Source organism: Phoca vitulina, unplaced genomic scaffold (genome assembly GCF_004348235.1).
Source record: "Phoca vitulina isolate PV1807 unplaced genomic scaffold, GSC_HSeal_1.0 scaffold6, whole genome shotgun sequence".
NCBI classification, from domain to species: domain Eukaryota; kingdom Metazoa; phylum Chordata; class Mammalia; order Carnivora; family Phocidae; genus Phoca; species Phoca vitulina.
Window position 1 is genome coordinate 19,089,210 of NW_022589709.1, and position 20,903 is coordinate 19,110,112.

The window sequence follows — 20,903 nt, forward strand, 5'->3', positions numbered from 1 at the left end:
ATGCAGCTGTAAAAAAATTAAAATTAAAAATAGGAGCAAAATTTCTGAGCTGATTTCCAAAATATATTGTTAAGTTAAAAAAGCAAAATACAAAAGAGTATGCATAGTAAATATATGTATCTTTTTGTAAGAAAGGAGAAATTTGGGGCGCCTGGGTGGCTCAGTCGGTTAAGCGGCTGCCTTCGGCTCAGGTCATGATCCCAGGGTCCTGGGATCGAGTCCCGCATCGGGCTCCCTGCTCAGTGGAGAGTCTGCTTCTCCCTCTCCATCTGCCTGCCTCTCTGCTTACTTGTGCTCTCTATCTCTCTGTCAAATAAATAAATAAAATCTAAAAAAAAAAAAAAAAAAAAAAGGAGAAATTTAAAAATGTACATAATTATGATAATTTGTCAAAAAAGAAACAAAGATAAATGGCAGACTAATCAAACTGCTTATGTAGAAGGGGTGGATAGGAATGGGCTGGAAAGGAGAAAAGGTATTAAGCCAAAGTGGTAATGGTGGTGGTGGTGGTGGCATAATACTTCTAAGTTTACTTCTTTGTATAGTTATAACTTTTAGGCTTTGGGAACCATATTAGTGTTTATATTCTAAAAGGAAAATAAATCAAGAAGTGAGTTGAAAGATATATCAACAAGAGAGGGCCTAACATGGAATACAGACACAAATTAACCTAACTGTGTTTTAATAAATAACATAACTGGGGTGAGAGAAGGGGTTTGAGGGGGAACAAGCCCAAGTAACTTTTTTTTCAGTTTTTATTTTAAATAATTATGGATTCACAGGAGGCTGCCAAAACTAATACAGGGAGATCCTATGTACCCTTCACCCTGTTTTCCCCCAGTGATTACATCTTATATAACTATAGTACAATATCACTAACAGGAAATTAACATTGGTACAATCCATAGAACATATACAGATTTCACCCATTTTATATGCATTCATTTGTGTGCAGTGTGATCACATGTGTAGATTCATATAACTACCAGCACAGTCCAGATATACAGAACTGTTCCATCACCACAAGGATCCCTCTCCTTTTATGGCCACACCATCCATCTTCCCCAATCCCTGGCAACCACTAATCTGTCCAAGTAACTTAAAACACAGTATTTGGACTAAGTATTCTCAGGCTAAAGAGAAAATGAACTGTAAATAAATATTAAACTCTAGTTAGTAAATTTCTTTTTCACAGAGGTATGAGTTAACAATGCAAAAACTATCTTATATGTATTCTAGGATTAAACAAATAAATGTATTGTGGATAATGAGAGCCAAGTTTCTCACTGTCAGAGAAGAGAGTTACACATATGAAAAGGGGAAAGGATAGAAGGAACCCTGTGGTGCTGAATTGGAATTGGAGGTATCAATACAGACTTGTGGTTTCTAATAAATATAGATAGATAAAGGAATAGATATAGATGTGTGAAGGTGGCATGTATGTGTGTATTCATACATCTTTTCCTACCACTACCCACTGAGTGTAGAAATAATTACCCCTTAGTAGCAATAAGCTCACCTTTGACCCAGATCTTAGAATACCAGTTTACACTAAAAGGAAACAGGGTTCCTTGAAGAAAAGGATAATTACACAGCTGAGGTAGGGAAAAGTACAAGATGAACCTGGAACATCTTGTGCCAGAAAGTAAGGAAATGTTCAAAGAATGTTCAGAACATGTCAGGTCAAAGGGCTTCTACTGACCAAATCTGGGATAATTTGAGCATCAAAATAAATATTGACAATAAAAGGCTATAAACTATTAAATAAAATAAGAATCTACGATTCTAATACTGACAAGAAGGAAGGAAGAGAAGGGACGTTCTTCCTTACTGTTGAAAGCCAATTAAAAAATGTAAGAAGAAACGATGAGTTGGGAAAAAATGCCGTTTGATAACCATCATAATAGTTAATTCAGATATGAATGGATATTAAAATGGTGAAAGCTTGTGGAGTACCAAGATATTTTCATAATTTCAAAGTATATTGCCACAGGATACTCATTAATTATAGTGGGAAAAATAATAACTTTATAGTGAAGGCACTACCTTAGTCGCTAAGTGTTCAAAGTTAACACCAACAATGAGCCAAGTTGGCATCATATGCCTTTTGATATGATGCACTGAGAAAAACAAAATACAATTCTTGCAGTACTCTTGCCCCAAAATGTATAACCTCAATCTAATTGTGCAGAAATATCAGACAAGGGGCACCTGGGTGGCTCAGTCGTTAAGCGTCTGCCTTCAGCTCAGGTCATGGTCCCAGGGTCCTGGGATTGAGCCCCGCATCAGGCTCCCTGATCGGTGGGAAGCCTGCCTCTCCCTCTCCCACTCCCCCTGCGTGTGTTCCTGCTCTCGCTCTCTCTCTCTGTCAAATAAATAAATAAAAGCTTTAAAAAAAAAGAAAAAGAAAAAAAGAAGTATCAGACAAATCCCAAATGAGAAATATTCTATGAAAAAAACTGACCTGCACTTTTTAAAAATGCCAGTGTCATGAAAGACAAAGTAAAGTTGAGGAACTGTCCCAGATCAAACGACTTACAAAAACCAACAACTGAATGCAATGTGTAATCTGTGATCTGTGATTTTCTTTTGCTATAAATAGCATTATGAGGACAATGAAAAAATCTGATTAAAGTTTGTGGATAATAAAATAGTATTGTAGTAAAGTTAATTTCCTAATTTTAATCATTGTATCTGGTCATCTAAGAGAATGTCCTTGTTTTTAGGAATTATACACTGAAGTATTTAGGGGTAAATGGGCATCATGTCTACAACTTTCAAGTAGTTCAGAGAAAAAAATTGGAAGACAGAGACAGAGAAGGATAAAGAAGATGTGATAAGCGTTTGGTGAAAAGTATTAAGGGTATTTGGGAATTCTTTGTACTATTCTTGCAACTCTTCTATGAGTCTAACAAAAAGTTAAAGGTTTTTAGAAAAAGGTATGTTAATTGTAAATATCATATAGTCTGGGTTTTAGTCAGCTGACAGTCCCTGCCTTTTAATGGGAGTTATTTATTCCATTTACATTTAATTGTTGGTTTTATGTCTATCATCTTGCTATTTGTTTCCTACTTGTCTCTTTTGTCCTTTGTTCATTTTTACCTCCTTTTCTGCCTTCTTTTGGATAATGTATTTTCTATTATTCCATTTTATTTCTCCTATTGGCTCTTAGCTTTTTTTAATTAAAATTTTATTTTGACATAATTATATATTTGCATTAGTTATAAGGAATAATACAGAGAGATCCCATGTAGTCTTTATGCAGCAATATGATAACATATTGCAAAACTATAGTGCAATATCACAACCAGGATATGGAGATTGATACAAGCCAAGATACAGAGCATTTTCATCACCACAAGGATTATTCATGTTGCCATTTTATAGCCATACACACTTCCCCCCACCCCACCCCTTCTTAACCCCTGAAAACTAAACTGTTCTCCATTTTTATACTTTTATCATTTCAAGAAATGTTTTTAAGTTTTTATTTATTTATTTGAGAGAGCGAGAAAGAGAGCACAGGCAGGGTGAAGAGCAGAGGAAAAAGCAGACTCCCTGCTGAGCAGGAGCCCAATGTGGGGCTCGATCCCGGGACTCCGGGATCATGACCTGAGCTGAAGACAGATGCTTAACCAACTGAACCACCCAGGCGCCCCTCATTTCAAGAATATTTTATGAATGGGGGGCACCTGGGTGGCTCAGTCGTTAAGCGTCTGCCTTCTGCTCAGGTCATGATCCCAGAGTCCTGGGATCGAGCCCCGCATCGGGCTCCCTGCTCAGCGGGAAGCCTGCTTCTCCCTCTCCCACTCCCCCTGCTTGTGTTCCCTCTCTTGCTGTGTCTCTCTCTGTCAAATAAATAAATAAAGTCTTTAAAAAAAAAAGAATATTTTATGAATGGAATCATACAGTACATAACCTTTTGGGGCTGACTTTTTTCATTCAGTATAATTCTTTAGAGATTCGTTCAGGTTGTTATGTGTATCAATAGTTAATCCCTTTTTATTAGTGAATATTATTCCATGGTGTGAGTGTACCATGGATTTTTTTTAACCATTTACCCAGAGGATATCTGTTGTTTACAGTTTGGGACTATTATGAATAAAGCTGCTATTAATATTCATATACAAATTTTCATGTGAACATAAGTCTTCATGTCGCTGGAATAATACCAAGGAGTACAGTTTTTGCATCATATGTTAGTTGCATGTTTAGTTTTTAAGAAACTACCAAACTGGCTGTACTATTTTATGTTCCTACCAACAACATATATGTGATCCGGTTTCTCCGCATCCTGGCCAGCATTTGGTGTTGCCACTGTTTTTTATTCTAGCCATTCTAATAGGTGTGTTGTGATATCTCATGATTTTCATTTTCATTTCTCTAATGGCTATTGAATTTGAGCATCTTATCATGTGTTTATTGCCATCTGTATATCTCTTTACTGAAATGTCTCTTTTTTTCATTTTCTAAATGGATTGTTTGCTTTTTTACTGTTGAGTTTTGAGAATCTTTCTGTATTCTAGATACTACTTTTCTGTGGTTTGCAAGTATTTTCTCCCATTTTGTAGTTTGTCTTTTCATCCTCTAAACAAGGTCTTTCACAGAGCAAAAGTTTTAAATGTTGATAAAATACAACTTATCAACTTTTCCTTTTATGGATAATACTTTTGTGCCAAGATTCCTTGGGATTGTTTACACAGATGTGTGTCACCGTGTCATCTGCAAATAGGGACAGTTTTATTTCCCCCAATCTTTATGCCTTTTATTTCCTTTTCTTGCCTTACTGCACTGGCTAGAACTTCCACAACTATGTTGAATAGCAGTGGTAAAAGCAGACATCTTTGCATTTGTTAATGATCTATGGGAAAGTGTTCAGTTCATTAATTAATTATTGATTAAAATATAAGTTCATCATTAATCATGACGCTGGCTGGCAGGCTTTTTGTGGATGTTCATTCACAAGTTGAAGAAGTTCCCTTTTACTCCTGGTTTTCATTATGAGTGGGTATTGAATTTTATCAAATACTTTTCAGCAAATGTTTTATTTTTAATGGTTGTTCTTAGAATTACAATATGCATCCCTAACTTACCATAGTCTGCCTTGAATTAATATTATATCACTTAATATATAATGTAAGAATCTTAAAACTGTATTTCCATTTACCCTGCTTTCGTCCTTTGTGCTTTATTGTCATACATTTTACTTTTACATAGGTATAAACTCCAGAATGAAGTCATATTTTTGTTTTAAACACTTAGTTGTTTTTAAAAATAAATTTAAGAGATGATGTGGGGAGGGTCTTTTATATTTACACACCGTGATACTGTGATTTATAATAAGAAATATATATTTGGTCTTCATCCCAAACCCTTGGAATTTCCTAAGTGAGGAGAGATAAAGGTGTCTTTTATCACGTTAATGAAGTGACTTTTGGAATGCCCCTAGGGTAAGAATGGGAACTGTGTCCCAACCCCCCAACCATTCCCCCGCCCATCTTCAGCTACAGGATGTGGAGAGGTGCAGGGGATTGAGTTTAATTACAAATCGTTAGTGATTTAATCCATCACGCCTATCTAATGAAGCCTCCGTAAAAACCCAAGAGGACAGGGCTCAGAAAGCTTACAGAATGGTGAACACAGGAAGATACCAGGAGAATGACAGCCCCAGAGACCTTGGAAGCTTTTCACCCTTTCCCACATACCTTGCCCTATGCATCTCTTCTATCTGGCTGTCCCTGAGTTATATCCCTTTATAAGAAACTGGTAAACTAGTAAGTAAAAATTTTTTTTGAGTTTTGTGAGCCACTCTAGCAAATTAATTGAACCTGAGGAGGGAGACCTGGGAACCTCTGATCTACAGCCAGTCATCCAGAAACACAGGTGACAATCTGGACGTGAGAGTGGCATCTGAAGTGAGGGTGGAGGGAGTCTCATAGGACCAAGCCCATAACCTGTGGGATCTGATGCTATCTTCAGGTAGAGAGTGCCAGAATTGAGTTAATTGCCTGGTGGTGTCACAAAAAAAAACATACGTGGGGTGGGGCGCCCGGGTGGCTCAGTTGTTAAGTGTCTGCCTTCAGCTAGGGTCATGATCCTGGGGTCCTGGGATCGAGCCCTACGTCAGGCTCCCTGCTGTGTGGGAAGCCTGCTTCTCCCTCTCCCACTCCCCCTGCTTGTGTTCCCTCTCTCGCTGTCTCTCTCTCTCTGTCAAATAAATAAAATCTTAAAAAAAAAAAATACGTGGGACCAACAGAGTTACCATTTCTGGTGTTCCTTCTTTCTTGAAGATTCAGGTTCCATTTGGTGTCATTTCTTGTCCACCCAAAGAACTTACTTTTTTTTTTTTTTTTTTTAGATTTTTTATTTATTTATTTGACAGAGACATAGAGAGGGAACACAAGCAGGGGGAGTGGGAGAGGGAGAAGCAGGCTTCCCGCTGAGCAGGGAGCCCAATGCGGGGCTCGATCACAGGACCCTGGGATCATGACCCGAGCCGAAGGCAGACGCCTAACGACTGAGCCACCCAGGCACCCCTTAAAGTATTTTTTGTAGTGCAGGTCTACTTGTAATAAATTCTCTCAGCTTTTATCTGGAAATGTTTTTATGTCACCTTCATTTAGGAATGGCGTTTTTACTTGATGTAAATTCTAGGTTGATAGGTATTTTTTTCTTTATTTATTTTAAAGATGTTCCATTTTCTCCTGACTTGCTAATGAGAAGTTATTAGAATATCTTACTGTTGTTCCCCTATATGTCATATGTCTTTTTTCTCTGGCTGCTTTATTTTTTATTTTTAGCAATTTGATTATGATACCTACATGTAATTTTCTGTACATTTATCCTGCTTGGGGTTTATTGAGTTTCTTAAATCTGTGAGTTGATATTTTTCATCAAATTTTGGGCAGAATTTTTTTTGCCGCAAACTCTTTTTTTTTTTTTTGGAACACAAGCAGGGGGAGTGGGAGAGGGAGAAGCAGGCTTCCCGCGGAGCAGGGAGCCCGATGAGGGGCTCGATCCCAGGACCCTAGGACCATGACCTGAGCCGAAGGCAGACGCTTAACGACTGAGCCATCCAGGCGCTCTTGCCGCAAACTCTTAACTTATTTTGGGGATTCAAGTTACATGTATGTTGGATTGCTTGACACTGTTCCACAGATCACTAAGGTTCTGATGTTTTCTATTGTTGTTTTGCTTTGTTTTGATTTTTTTTTTCTCTGCTTCAGTGTGGATAGTCTTCAGGATTCCTGATCTTCTCTTTCAGAGTGCCCAAGGTGCTGTTAAGCCTATCCAGTGGTCTTTTTTTTTTTTTTTTTTCCATTTCAGATATTGTATTTTTCGGATCTGGAGTTTCCATTTGGTTCATTTTTATAGTTTCCGTTTCTCTTTGCTAATAGTCCCCACCTAGTCACTCATTATATACATCTTGGTTGGTTAATCATAAACATATTTATAATAGCTGTTCTAAAGGCCTTGTCTACTAATTCCAACATCTCTGGATATTGTTTGTTTGTTTCTCTGGACATTTTGCTCCTGGCTATGGGTCATATTTTCCTGCTTTTTCCCTTGACTAATAATTTTTTGTTTTATGCTGGACGTTATAAATGCTGTGTTGTTGAAGGTCTGGTTTGCTGCCTGTTTTTTTAAAGAGTATTGAGTTTTATTCTGGCAGGCGACTGATTTACTGGCAGATTAGCTTTCTCCTGTTGAGGCTTGTTTCTAGGACTTGTAAGGGTGTTCTAAAGCAGCCCTTATTAAAGGGCTTGAGTCTTGAGGCTTAGTCCTTTTGGGGTCTCAACTGAAGGCCCAAGATGTTCAGTGAGGTCTCTCCACTGTGGCTCATTGAAACCCCAGTATCTCAGCGCTGGGAGATCTCCAGAATCTCCGCTCCAGTTGCTGTTCTCTCTCAGGCTTTTGAGCTTCTTCCTGCACATGTGCCAGGGGCCCCTTTACACACATCTCTTGAGCTCCTCCTCCTCCAATACAAATTCCAGCCACTTCAGCTGTCTTTTTTTTTTTTTTTTAAAGATTTTTATTTATTTATTTGACAGAGAGACACAGCAAGAGAGGGGAACACAAGCAGGGGGAGCGGGAGAGGGAGAAGCAGGCTTCCCGCTGAGCAGGGTGCCCGATGCGGGGCTCGATCCCAGGACCCTGGAATCATGACCTGAGCCGAAGGCAGACGCTTAACGACTGAGCCACCCAGGCGCCCCGCCACTTCAGCTGTCTTAACCATCAGTCTCTTTTTGCTCTGCCCAGCAAGCCCACTGCTTTGTGTTTGTGACCCACACTTTCCTCTGCCTTAGAAAGTACCCCCATAAGAAATTTGGGATAATGTGGGGTTTCTCACTTTTGTTTCCCTTCTTTTAAGAATAACAGTACTTTGAAGCAGCTCGTCCAATGCCTGAAAATGATTATTGCATATATTTCTCCAGTTTTATAATTGTTTATGACAGGAGAGTAAGTCCAATACCAGGTATTCTATGAATCTGGATGTTGGCCTTCCTCTATATCTTGTTTTTGAAATTCAAATTTGAATTGCTATAGATTTTGTACCTCCATGTCCTGCTATGGCCAATGCATTAAAATTACCTTTTTGTCCTTTTTATATCTCTGAGTATGCCACCTGTGGATTATAAAGCCAAGACAAACACAGGCCCTGGAAACAAAATTAGAAGAGAAAATGCAGTTTGAAATAAAAGGTTATTGAATAGAAAAACTGTCTTGTGAGAGAAATAGGCCAAATACAGAGTAGAAATTGGACTCTTTTTTTTTAAAGATTTTATTTATTCATTTGAGAGAGAGAGAGCACAAACAGGGGGGAGAGGGAGAAGCAGACTCCCCGCTGAGCAGGGAGCCCAATGTGGGACTAGATCCCAGGACCCTGGGATCATGACCTGAGCCAAAGGCAGACACTTAACTGACTGAGCCACCCAGGCATCCCTAAAATTGGACTTTTTCTTAAAGATTTTATTTATTTGGGAGAGAGAAAGAGAGCAAGAACGCACAAATAGGGAGAGAGGGAGAGAATCTCAAGTAGACTCCTCACTGAGCATGGAGCTGAATGCGGGGCTCGATCCCACAACCCACGAGATCATGACCTGAGCCGAAACCAAGAGTCGGATGCTTAACTGACTGAGCCACCCATGTGCCCCTAGAAATTGGACTTTAAAAAGAATTTGGGGAGTATCTTGCAAATGTAATCCTTTGGAGTTCCTTGCATCAAAGAAGAAAATTTGTGGGGTACCTGCGTGGCTCAGTCAGTTAAGCATCTGACTCTTGATCTCAGTCCAGGGCTTGATCTTGGGGTTGTGAGTTCAAGCCCTGTGTTGGGCTCCACACTGGGCATGGAGCCTACTTAAAAAGAAAGAAAAAGAAAATTTGTCAGAGAAGGTATACAATGATTTTCGACTCATTAAAGAAATAAAATGGATTTTCATAAATATTGTAGACTTTAAAACTTTTGAATGGTAAGAGGGAAAGTTTAAAAATATTCATTTTGCTTTATAAACTTTGCTTTTCTACAAATAATATATGTGCCTGGTGCAAAAGCAAAGGGAAAAGGAGAAAAGAAAATAAAAATGAATAGATACTTTATGATTTATCATTTTTATAAATGGCAGTGGCACAAAGAACCCCCTATTTTTCCAGATGTTGCAAAACTACAAAGGGGCAAGATGTTGTAGGAGAAAAACCTCTTGGATCAGGGCTAGCTGTGTTCCTCATTGCTGTACCTCTTTATGTGCTCACAAGGTGTCTGCTTCCGGAACTGCTATGACCAGCAGACCTGACAAGGACTGACAGACAGACCTTTAAGCTAACACCTTCGAGCAGTCCAGAGATGCACCCTGTGCATCTGAGATTTATAACACTCTTTTGGAAGCTGACATTGCTTTTAGAACAAGGAGCCTGAGGGCCACCTGGGTGGCTCAGTCGGTTAGGCATCTGACTCTTGATCTCAGCTCAGGTGTTGATCTTGGGGTCGGGGGCTCAATCTCCAAGCTGGGCATGGAGCCTACTTTAAGAAAAAAAAAATTAAAAGACCCTAGAACAATGAGCTTGATTAACCTTCCCGAAGCACAGCTGCAGTTTTGTAGCTCTCCCTCTCTGAGATTCTGAATATGCTGCAGCCCACCTTTGCTGGTCAAGTCCTGCACTGGGTAAAGTGACAAAGTCCAGGGCATGTCCCCCCATAGGGACTCAAGTCCTAGACTTGAAGTTTAAGAAGCTGCAATGCCCACAGCTGTGTATTTTTTACTTCTTTCTTTTTGTCCAGGTTTTTCCCCTCTGGTGGAATGCCTCCTGCCTTGAGCCTTTTTTGCTCTTCCTAGACCACTGTCCCGTGCCTGTTCCTCCGTTAGAAGGCCCCTTCTAGTCCCCTGACCAAGTGTCCTCTCTCCCGTGCGTATCCCTGGAGCACCACGGGCAGCCCACGTACATGTGCACTGGCCCCACACTTTATTTCGGTTCCCATTGCATACCTTTTGTCTCTGGTCAACAGTCAGCTTTTTGAGAGAAATGTCTTCTTTTATTTATCTTAATATTCTTTGCTGTGCCAAATAGTGTCTGGCACATTGTGGGCATTTAGAAATATTTATTCCCAGTATTAATTCTCTTACAATATGAAGTTAATCTTTTTAATGTGTCCTAAACTTTTCTTTTCCAAATATCAAAGACTTTTCCCTCCTTCTGGCAGTTGTTAATTCATGAACAACCCCACCTCTGCCTCGTTCACAAGCTTTGTGCGTTTGTAGGCCTCTATCATATTCCTTCTTAGCCACCTCTGTTTTAGGGCAAAGGTTAGAGCTTTCAGAGGGAATTGTGGTATATGTTCCTTGAAGTGATAGTGGGGATGGTTAACCCTCTCTCTCCTCTCCACGCAGGGAGATGTTCTTTACTACCATGGAAAGCCACCTTCTGCGCTGCAAAGTGTTAGAAATCATATTCCTCCACAGCTGTGAGACGCCCACCCGCCTGCCCTTGTCTCTGGCCCAGGCCCTCTACTTTCTGAACAATTCCACATCACTGCTCAAGTGTCAGGTACGTGCTTCCCTGCCGCGGTCAGGCCTAGAACACCTTTCCCCTCACCCTGGAGCAGGTAACTGAAGAAGGCACCTCCTACCAACTGCTTTCACTTCTCCGCAGTCGGATAAAACCCAGTGGCAGACGTGGGACGAACTGGTCGAGCACCTGCAGTTCCTGTTATCCAGTTATCAGCATGTGCTAAGAGGTAAGCAGCCTTTGTTCACAACGATGATTGTGGGAGTCTCACAATCGCCACTGTTATGGATTGGAGTTACATGGGGGATTCTGATTTGTTAGTCTAAGTAAAGCATCGCTCCTTGGTTATAACTACAAGGAACAAGGAATGACATCTTTGGAATCACTGCTATAAATCAGAAGAATTCACATATTTCCGTTATGGCAGATAATACAGTGGTCCTTGCAGTTATTAGGTTGACAGGTAAGCAGCAGTCATCATACCAGGAGTATTCTGTAATGACCTGATTAGCCCTGGCATCTTACCCTGCCCGTCACTGCAAGTCTTTGCTGGGTCACTTGCTCATTGACTGCGGACATTGTAAACATCTGTCAGTAGGATACAAAGCCAGAGCAAATCAGTGGCAGGGTAAAAGCATACATCTTGCAGAAGTTGTAAGATGCTCTATAGTCTGTGAAAGTGGCTTTGCTCAAGTCCCAGGCAAACCCAGTGATCAGGGAGGATCCAGGAGAGTTAGACTAATTAACACTCAGGAAGTGAATATCGACGAGGGTAATAATGGAATAGCTGCTTCAAGTGAGAATGATTTTATTAGCCAAATATTAATAAGGCCCTTGTTCCCAATTACTCATGTAATTATTAATTCCAAAAGGAAAGATAGTAACTTTTTTTTACAGATGTATTTATTTATTTATTTGAGAGGGAGAGAGCGTGCACATGAGCAGGGGGAGCGGCAGCGGGAGAGGGAAAGAGAGGGAGAGAGAGAGAATCTTCAGCAGACTCCCTGCTGAGCACAGAGCCAAAGTGGGGCTCCATCCCACACCCTGAGATCATGAGCTGGGCTGAAACCAAGAGTCATGTGCTTAACCAACTGAGCCACCCAGGTGCCCCAAAAGATAGTAACTTTTTAGGGGAGAAAACACATTCTTCTTAATGTGATGCCCTGAGAAGGACACGTCATCACTTAGGTAGTGTTCTTGCCAAAAATCCATGACCTGAATCTAATCACAAGGAAGCATCAGACAAATTCCCACGGAGAGACCTTTCACAAAATAATTGACTTGTACTCTTCAAAAGTGCCAGTGTCTTAAAAACAAAGACAGACCAAGAGACTGTTCCAGATTAGAAAGAAACTAAAGCACATTAATACTAAATGCAAAACATGATCCTGGATGGGCTCCTGAACCAGGGCAAAGAAGCTATGAAGTATGTTATTGGGATGATTGGTGAAATTTAAATAGATTAAATAATAGTATTATACTAATATTAAATTTCCTATTTTTGATAACGATCCTGACTTATGAAAATAATTGTCCTCAGTCTTACAAAGTCCAGATTGAAGTATTGAGGGGTAGAAGGGCACAATGTTCAACTTATCCTCAAACAGTGAGGAGGGACAGTACATATTTATATGTAACTATATGTAAATATATACATTTATATATAATATACTTTTTTTTTTTTTAAGATTTTATTTATTTATTTGACAGAGAGAGACACAGCGAGAGAGGGAACACAAGCAGGGGGAGTGGGAAAGGGAGAAGCAGGCTTCCCGCTGAGCAGGGAGCCCGATGCGGGGCTCGATCCCAGGACCCTGGGATCATGACCTGAGCCGAAGGCAGACGCTTAACGACTGAGCCACCCAGGCGCCCCTATATAATATACATTTTATATTTACTTGCCATGATCATGTTGAGGTTGATTTTAGCTCAGTAGTGTCACTGGGGAAGGTATGATGGCCCTTATACCCTCTCAGGCCTGGAACTGGGGAAGCTATTGTAGAGAAATTAAAAAACAGCACTGAATTTAAGACAGAAGGTCTGGAGGGGCACCCGGGTGGCTCAGTCGTTAAGCGTCTGCCTTCGGCTCAGGTCATGATCCCAGGGTCCTGGGATCGAGTCCCACATTGGGCTCCCTGCTCGGCGGGAAGCCTGCTTCTCTCTCTTCCACTCCCCCTGCTTGTGTTCCTGCTCTTGCTCTCTCTCTCTCTGTCAAATAAATAAATAAAATCTTTAAAACAAACAAAAACAAAACAAAACAGAAGGTCTGGGTTTGAATCCCAACTCCACCACTTACTCTGCTAACTTTATGTCTCTAAACCTCATTTTCTTCTATGGAATGGGGATGGTAATATAGACCTTTTCAAGACTGATTGTTAAAAGATGTGAGAAAAAATAGTGAGCACTCAATGTTAGTTGAATCTCAGCCTGCCTATTTGCCCAGCCAGGAGTAGGCTACGAGATCTTTATGTTTCAGCCTCTTGTAACTAAAACTTAAAAGGGCATTGTCAAGGCCATGACATTTATGGTTGTGTAGTTCGTGCATTTTTTAGCCCCCTCAAAGAAGGGTACTTGTCCTTCTCAGAACAAAGCCTCAGAGGCAAATTCCATGTTGTACTTAGCCTCATCAAGGTTTACATAATTGTTCTTTTGGAGATCAAGCAGAAAGTTTAATATTAAAGCAGCCTGGTTTTATTTAAAGTTCACCTTTAACACTCCTTGTTTACTTCTGTTTTGCTTCCCAGGGAATACAGCTGGGCCTTGGGGGCAATAGTAACTTAAGATGGACATGGGATCCACTTTCATTCCAGAATATTTTTATGCTTCTAACAAGGAAGAGGAAAAACTTAGACCAGTGTATATTGACCAAGAATAAATGGGATGTGTTCCAGTGCTATTTTATCCTTAACATTCTCTCCACTTTCTTTAGAGACCAAGAGTTAAGAAGGAGAAAAAATATTTAGGACCAATAGTTCGGAAAAAATGTCCTCCAAAGAAGGCAGCTAAATGGCACCCTGACATGGTCAGTATCCTTGTCAGTAGGCTTTTTACTGTGAGGGCTCCTTAGTCATCTCTGCCCTCTGCAAGTGGTCTGAGGACATTGTGGAAGGCATTTGGGGTCAGCCTGAGTTGTCCAGCTCCACGGATAGGAGAAGAAGGGAAGAGGTTGGGGAGCCCAAGCTTGTCCTCTGTTTAGGGGAACATCTTAGCATGGGGGAAGAGAAGAAGAAAGACTAGGTAAATTCACACACCCTGGCATATATAATCCAATAACCTGGGGAAGGTGAGTATCATCCCCTTTTTATAGACGGGGAAACAAAGGCTGAGAGAAAAGTAAGTGAGGAGCCAGGATTCAAACTTAGGTCTGTCGCCAAAGTCTATGTGCAGTGAAAACACACTGGAAGGAATTATTGTTCTATGAAATCACTGGGTGAGATTAGGTGAGACTCTAAGGAATTTCCAACTCCCTGTTTTCTAAACTCTCGGTACATGGTTAAATTACTTTTGTACAAACCCTTGACCTTGGGGAAAAGTATATCCTGAAGCCCCATACTTTGTAAATATTTCCAAAGAAGGCAGAGCAGCCCCATGGGGGCATAGATGCCGGGCCTCTGGGTAAGCTCACACTCTCTGGCTGAGACAATCAATCCCACCACACCCCAGTGCCACAGCCATGCAGCTCAAGTTTGAGCCTCAGCAAAATGGCAACTTGCTTTATGCTGTGAGTTTTCCTGATACTTGTGAATTGTTAATACCTCTTATTTTGAAACTATGAATGCTAGGAATTTAAACATACAGTATTTAAAGGAAGAAAAACACCTGTTTTCCTGAATTCCACTTGGCTAGACAACTTAGGCAGGATGACCCACAGAAGTCAGACCTCAGTTCCTTCTGAGGAGAGACACACACAGCCTTCCTACGAGGAGCCCCGTCCAGAGACGGGAAAAAAGCAGATGCCGGCAAGATCAATTCAAGTCATATATTTATCCAGGCAACAAATATTTACGAAATGCCTTCTGTGTGCCTGGCTCATTGGGAAAACTTCAGTGAATAAGACCAGCGTGGCCCCTGCCCTCATAGAGCTTGCTGTGAAGAGATTGACCCTGAACAAATAATCACATAAATAACGTATAACCACAATTAAAATAAATGCTCTGAAGGAAAGAAGTGCGCAAAATAGGAGCACCTAATCTATTTTTGGAGGGACCCACAAAGGCCTCCCTGAAGAAGTGATACTTCAGCTGAGATAAGTACTGGTGGGGCACCTGGGTGGCTCAGTCCGTTAAGCATCTGCCTTCGGCTCAGGTCATGATCTCGGGGTCCTGGGATCAAGCTCCACGTCGGGCTCCCTGCTCAGCAGAGTCTGCTTCTCCCTCTCCCTCTGCCCCTCTCCCCCACCCCCCACTCATGCTCTCTCTCTCAAATAAATAAATAAAATCCTTAAAACAAACAAACAAAAAAACAGGACTGGTGTTAGCCAGGCAAATAGGGCAAAGTTTTCCAGAAAAATTAAAAATGGCATGTCCGGGGCGCCTGGGTGGCTCAGTCGGTTAAGCGACTGCTTTCGGCTCAGGTCATGATCCCAGGGTCCTGGGATCGAGCCCCGCATCGGGCTCCCTGCTCCGCGGGAAGCCTGCTTCTCCCTCTCCCACTCCCCCTGCTTGTGTTCCCTCTCTCGCTGTCTCTCTCTCTGTCAATTAAATAAATAAATAAAATCTTCAAAAAAAAAAAATGGCATGTCCAAGGGCCCTGAGGCAAGAAGTTGTTTAGCGAGTCCAAGGAACATAGAACAAGCTAGTAAGACTGGAATGTAGAGAGCAAGGGGAGACGAGCACAGGATGAGACTAGAATAGTAGATGGATAGGGCACGAAGGGCCTTCTGGGCTCTGTTAAGAAATGTCAGCTTGATTCCAAGAGTGAAGAGAAGCCATCAAAGTGGTTTTGCATAAGGTTGCTCTGCCTGAGGTGTGGCAAGTAGTTTGGCGGAGGACCAGAGAGGTCCCGGGAGGGGTCATGGTGGCGAGGGTGTGGGTTGTGCAGCGGGGAAGGCCGTGGATAGAACAGAAGCACTTTGAAGATCAGTTTGTCAGGGCTTGGGTAACTGAGTCGCAAGTAAGGCTTCAGGGTTCTGCCGTTGCTGACACGGACAGAAATGGAGAAAGATCTGTAGAGAAGGGAAAAAGCGCAGTGTGACTGTTGAGTTGGAGATTCCTATAGTGATGATGATGAAGATGAAGATGATGATAAAATAATAATAGTTACCCCTAGGGGGAGCCTGGGTGGCTCAGTCAGTTGAGCATCTGACTCTTGGTTTCTGCTCAGGTCATGATCTCAGAGTTGTGAGATCAAGCCCCAGGTTGGGCTCTGTGCTCAGCATGGAGTCTGCTTTAGTTTCTCTCTCGCCTTCTCCCTCTGCCCCTCTCCGCCTGCTCTAAATAAATAAATAAATAAATAAATAAATAAATAAATAAATAAATTTTAATATAATAATAATAGTAGTTACCCTTAGTAACCTGATCCAGGAACCTAATAGTAATACTATGAGCCAGAACATCTTGCATAAGGCATTGTGCTAAACCCTTTACATAAATCGCCTCACACAGTATTCCCAACAGCCTCTGATATAAGACCTCCCATGCCTACCGAAGCATAAAATCCAAGGCCTTGCCAACTGGACCAGAATGGCTGAAGTCCACTGGCCAAGAGTTCCTCTCCCTTGGACAGTGCTTGGATGGGAACTGCCAACATTTACCTCTTTGAATGTCTTGTATTACTTTAATAAACTCCAAATTCTTCTTGCTCCCACTCCAAGTCTTCCCTATTCCCCTCTGTTCAGCCAGTTCTTTCCATTCCTTCAAAATCATTTTCATATTTTTCAGAGTAGCATATGCTTTACAAACAACTACATTTTACTAAAAGACTTTCATCCCCCTACAACCATTCTCCACCAGTGGCAGAGTAAAATAGAGCACATTTCCTGGCTTAAAACCCTCCAGATGCTTCCATCTGCTCTCAAAGGCCAAACTCCACATTGTTCTGTGGCCCAGCCTACCTTCCAGTCTCCTCTACTACCGCTTTCCCTTACCACCCACATTTTACCTCTAGTTCTCAAAACAAGCTTTTCCTGCCTCAGGACATTTACACTTACTGTTCTCACTACCTGAACTGCTTTTCCCCTAGACCTTTGCACAATTGCCTCCTTCTCATCCTTCAGGACTCAGCTAAGAGGCCCTGAGTAGAGTGGGCTGCTTCCCTCATCCCCCCAATGCCACTGTTTCTCACAGCATCCGATTTATTTCTGTGATTGTACTCACCAAAACTATAATTGTTTTTGTTGGCTGGTTTACTGTTAGGCTTCCTGCAACTAGAATGTCAGTTCATGGGGGCTGGGCCCACGTCTCTAATTGCACTGTATCCCCAGAGAGTAGCCCACTTCCAGATGCATAGTAGGTGCTCACTGGAATTTGTGTTGACTGAATGTTGAAAGGGCCCTGATAGGACATCTCAAGGCAGCTTTGCTTCCTGTTTCCTTTTTAGACACTCTGTAGTGTTTGTTGTACTCTTTTTCACTTTACAGTTAGGCCCGGTGCTATAAATTTAGAGGGACTTTACCTGAAAAGATACCTGAAAGTTGAAGAAAAACATATTGAGCATATTATTTGAAAGTGTAACTTAGTACATTGCTTAAAAACAAGTTTATTCTGTTTCCCAAATTTCTGGATACGATGTAGTTCAGTCCTAAAAACCCTGCTAGAAGAGATGCCGTTATCCCCATTTTCTAAATGAGGAGATGGAGGAAGTGATGCTCTAGTGAATGCTGGTGCATCTGGGAGTCCGCCAAGTCCTCAAAGCTCGCCACAGCCATGCTCCTTTGCCTGAACTCCATATATTTCCCGAATCCTGTTGGGGCTAATCTGTGGATTTGGATGAGAGACCTTTATAACTTCTTTTACTTTTCCTCAATATTTTTATTTTTGGAGGGTTGAAAGAGTGGTACAATGAACATCCATTTACCTTTTATGTTGATTTACTGGCTGTTAACATTTTGCCACATTTTGGTTTATCTATTGATCCACCTGAATACTTTTTTTTTTTGAGAGTTGAGAGTAAGTTGCACCATCAGAATCCTTCATGCCTAAAAATACTTTGGCCTAAGAATAAGGATATTCCCATATATACCACAATTCATTATCACACTCAACAAATTTATCCTTAACAGAATATTCTCTAACGTGTCCCAGTAGTTTCCTTTATAGGCGGCTGGGTCTGTTTTGAGCCAGGCTCCAAATATCACACTTTGCGTTTGGTTGTTGTATACTCTTGGGTCTCCTTTCACACAGTTCCCACCCTTTCCTCGTCTTTCATAATACAGACATTTTTGAAGAGCCCAGACCAGTTATTTTGTAGAATATCCCATAATTGGGGTTGTCTAATTATTTCCTCATGATCAGAGTTCTGTTAAATCCTACTGGCAAGACCACTGACTAGATGAAGATGTACACTCCTTCCCAGCACATGACAGCAAGAGGCGATAATGTCAGTTTGGTCCCATTATTGGTGATGTTAAGTGTGATCATTTGGTTCAGGTAGTATCTATCAGATTTCCCCATGCTCTGTTATTAGTTAAGTAATCCAGAGAGTAAAACTTTGAGACTCTGAATATCCTATTCAGCCTTTCACTCAAGGGTTTTAGCACCCACTGATGGTTCTTACCTGAATCAGTCATTACAATAGTAGATTGAAAAGTGGTTGCTTTCTAGTTATACGTTGCCTCTACATTTCTTTTTTTTTTTTTTTTAAGATTTTATTTATTTATTTGAGAGAGAGAGAATGAGAGACAGAGAGCACGAGAGGGAAGAGGGTCAGAGGGAGAAGCAGACCCCCCGCTGAGCAGGGAGCCTGATGTGGGACTCGATCCCGGGACTCCAGGATCATGACCTGGGCCGAAGGCAGTCGCCTAACCAACTGAGCCACCCAGGCGCCCCGCCTCTACATTTCTTAACTGGCCTTCTTCTGCAAAAAGGACCTTTCCCTTCTTCCTCCCCTCCTCTTTTACTTACTGTGGACTCCGCACTTTTTAAAATTTCATGCCTATAACCCATTTTTGTCATTTTTTTTTTATGATCATGTCCAAAACGTAGCCAATAAGAGGCCTCTTCACGCTGGCTTCTGTGTCCTTTTGACGTGTTCCCGTGTGTGTGCGCACGCGCGTTTTCCCCCACTCTGTTTTTAAGCATTCCCTTACTTTCTTATAAAAGATGTTCCAGGTTCACCTTGTAATTTCCTTGCCATGGTCCTAGAATCGGCCTTTCCTCCAAAAAAATTCTGGTTTCTCTCGGTAGGGAGTGGGGAAAAGCATTAAGAAATCAAGATCTGGGTGCTAATATGCTGATTACTACTGGGGTACCTGCTTCTAGGCCCTCTGACAACAGAGCTAGAAAATTACATAATTTTTTTTAGAAATATGAGTTCATAGCAATACCTCAATTTCCAATCCCTCAGAATTCTTCCTCTCCTCCTGTTCCATAACTGAATCACTCTTCTCCCACAGCAAGAACCCTTATTCTGAACATGGATATATTTATTTGGTCTATCATACAACATACACGAAATTGTTTTTCAACAGAATTACTACAATAGACCAACACTACAACAAACTAAGAAACTAATTCAATATTTCTTTGCAATTCTTTTTATACTAGAATCAATCTCCCAGAAGATACTAAAAATTCACATGGGTTTTTTGCAAGTGTTATATTAACTTGAAGTATAGTTGCATTGTTTAATCTAGGCTCATTGCTTAAATCAACAAAGGGAAAAAACTAAGACAATTTTAATTTGTACAATTTTAATATGCAAAACTTGAGGACCAGAGAGAACCAAGAACAAAGGACCTTTTAGAAATTGAGCAACCACAGATACTCAAATTACCTTTGACTTGTACTCCTGTAACCACCAGTCAAGTCTTTGCCCAGGCCCTACCTACTAAAATTGGACTTCTTCTTAAGTCATAAAGGAATAAAAAGCCATTCAGAGGAGTTCAGCTGACTTTTTCCCTCTTGCAGAGCACTTGCGGAGTTCAGTGATTGATCGGAAAGACTTAATCATCAAGAGGATTAAGCCCAAGCCCCAGCAAGGGGATGACATCACAGTGCTGGACGTGGAGAGGCAGATTGAGGCCTTCCGCAGCCGCCTGACCCAGATCCTGGGGGAGCCGCTGGCGCCCCAGCTCCAAGACAAAGTGCACTTGTTGAAGCTCCTGCTCATCTATGCCGCGGACTTGAACCCTGACGCAGAGCCTTCTCCAAAGAACTGGAGCAGCCCCTGAGGTCCTTCTAAGCACTGAACACCAAGAATACCTCCTGAACTCTATCTCCAACTACTTGGAAGTTCTGAAAGTATCTGAAGTAGTTAAAAATCTTATAGGACCAAACCTATCTTATTTATCTGTAGGTTATAATGACTTTCTAACTCTTTAGTAAATATCTTTTTTTGATATTCTATCCTAGCCTGTTCTCAAATACGGCTTAAATATACAAGGTGTATATATTTTTTAATAAATTATTTATCTATACTTTTTTTGAAACAGGTAATACTATATGCACTATATGTTTAACATTTCCATTAAGCCCTCTGAACAAATTCTGGACATCGATGTATGTCATTCAAGGTACTGACGACCTGTTTCAGAAGAGAAAGATATACTCATTTCTCCCTGATGGATCACAAACATCCTATATTAGAGCTGTTATATTGCCTATGAATTTGACTTTGTGGCCAGTCCGTTAAGATCTAATGTAATGGGGGTGGGGGGTAGAAACAAAAAGATTGAGCGTGTTACAAATAATTTGATGTTAAAAAGATACAATAAAAAGGCAATGGTTTTTCAAAATACCAGGTTT

General features: G+C 41.1%; 1 protein-coding gene across 1 annotated transcript in view; it reads left to right on the forward strand.

The window, feature by feature from the left end:
• The window catches only part of SIMC1 (SUMO interacting motifs containing 1), a 97,380-nt gene extending 76,479 nt beyond the window's left edge, over positions 1-20,901 (forward strand). Inside the window, exons 8-10 of the mRNA XM_032403757.1 lie at positions 10,884-11,040; positions 11,146-11,230; positions 20,067-20,901. Coding sequence (XP_032259648.1) covers positions 10,884-11,040; positions 11,146-11,230; positions 20,067-20,329 — 505 coding nt within the window. The 3' untranslated portion in view covers positions 20,330-20,901. The remainder of the gene's footprint in view (positions 1-10,883; positions 11,041-11,145; positions 11,231-20,066) is intronic.
• Positions 20,902-20,903: the final 2 nt, after the last annotated feature.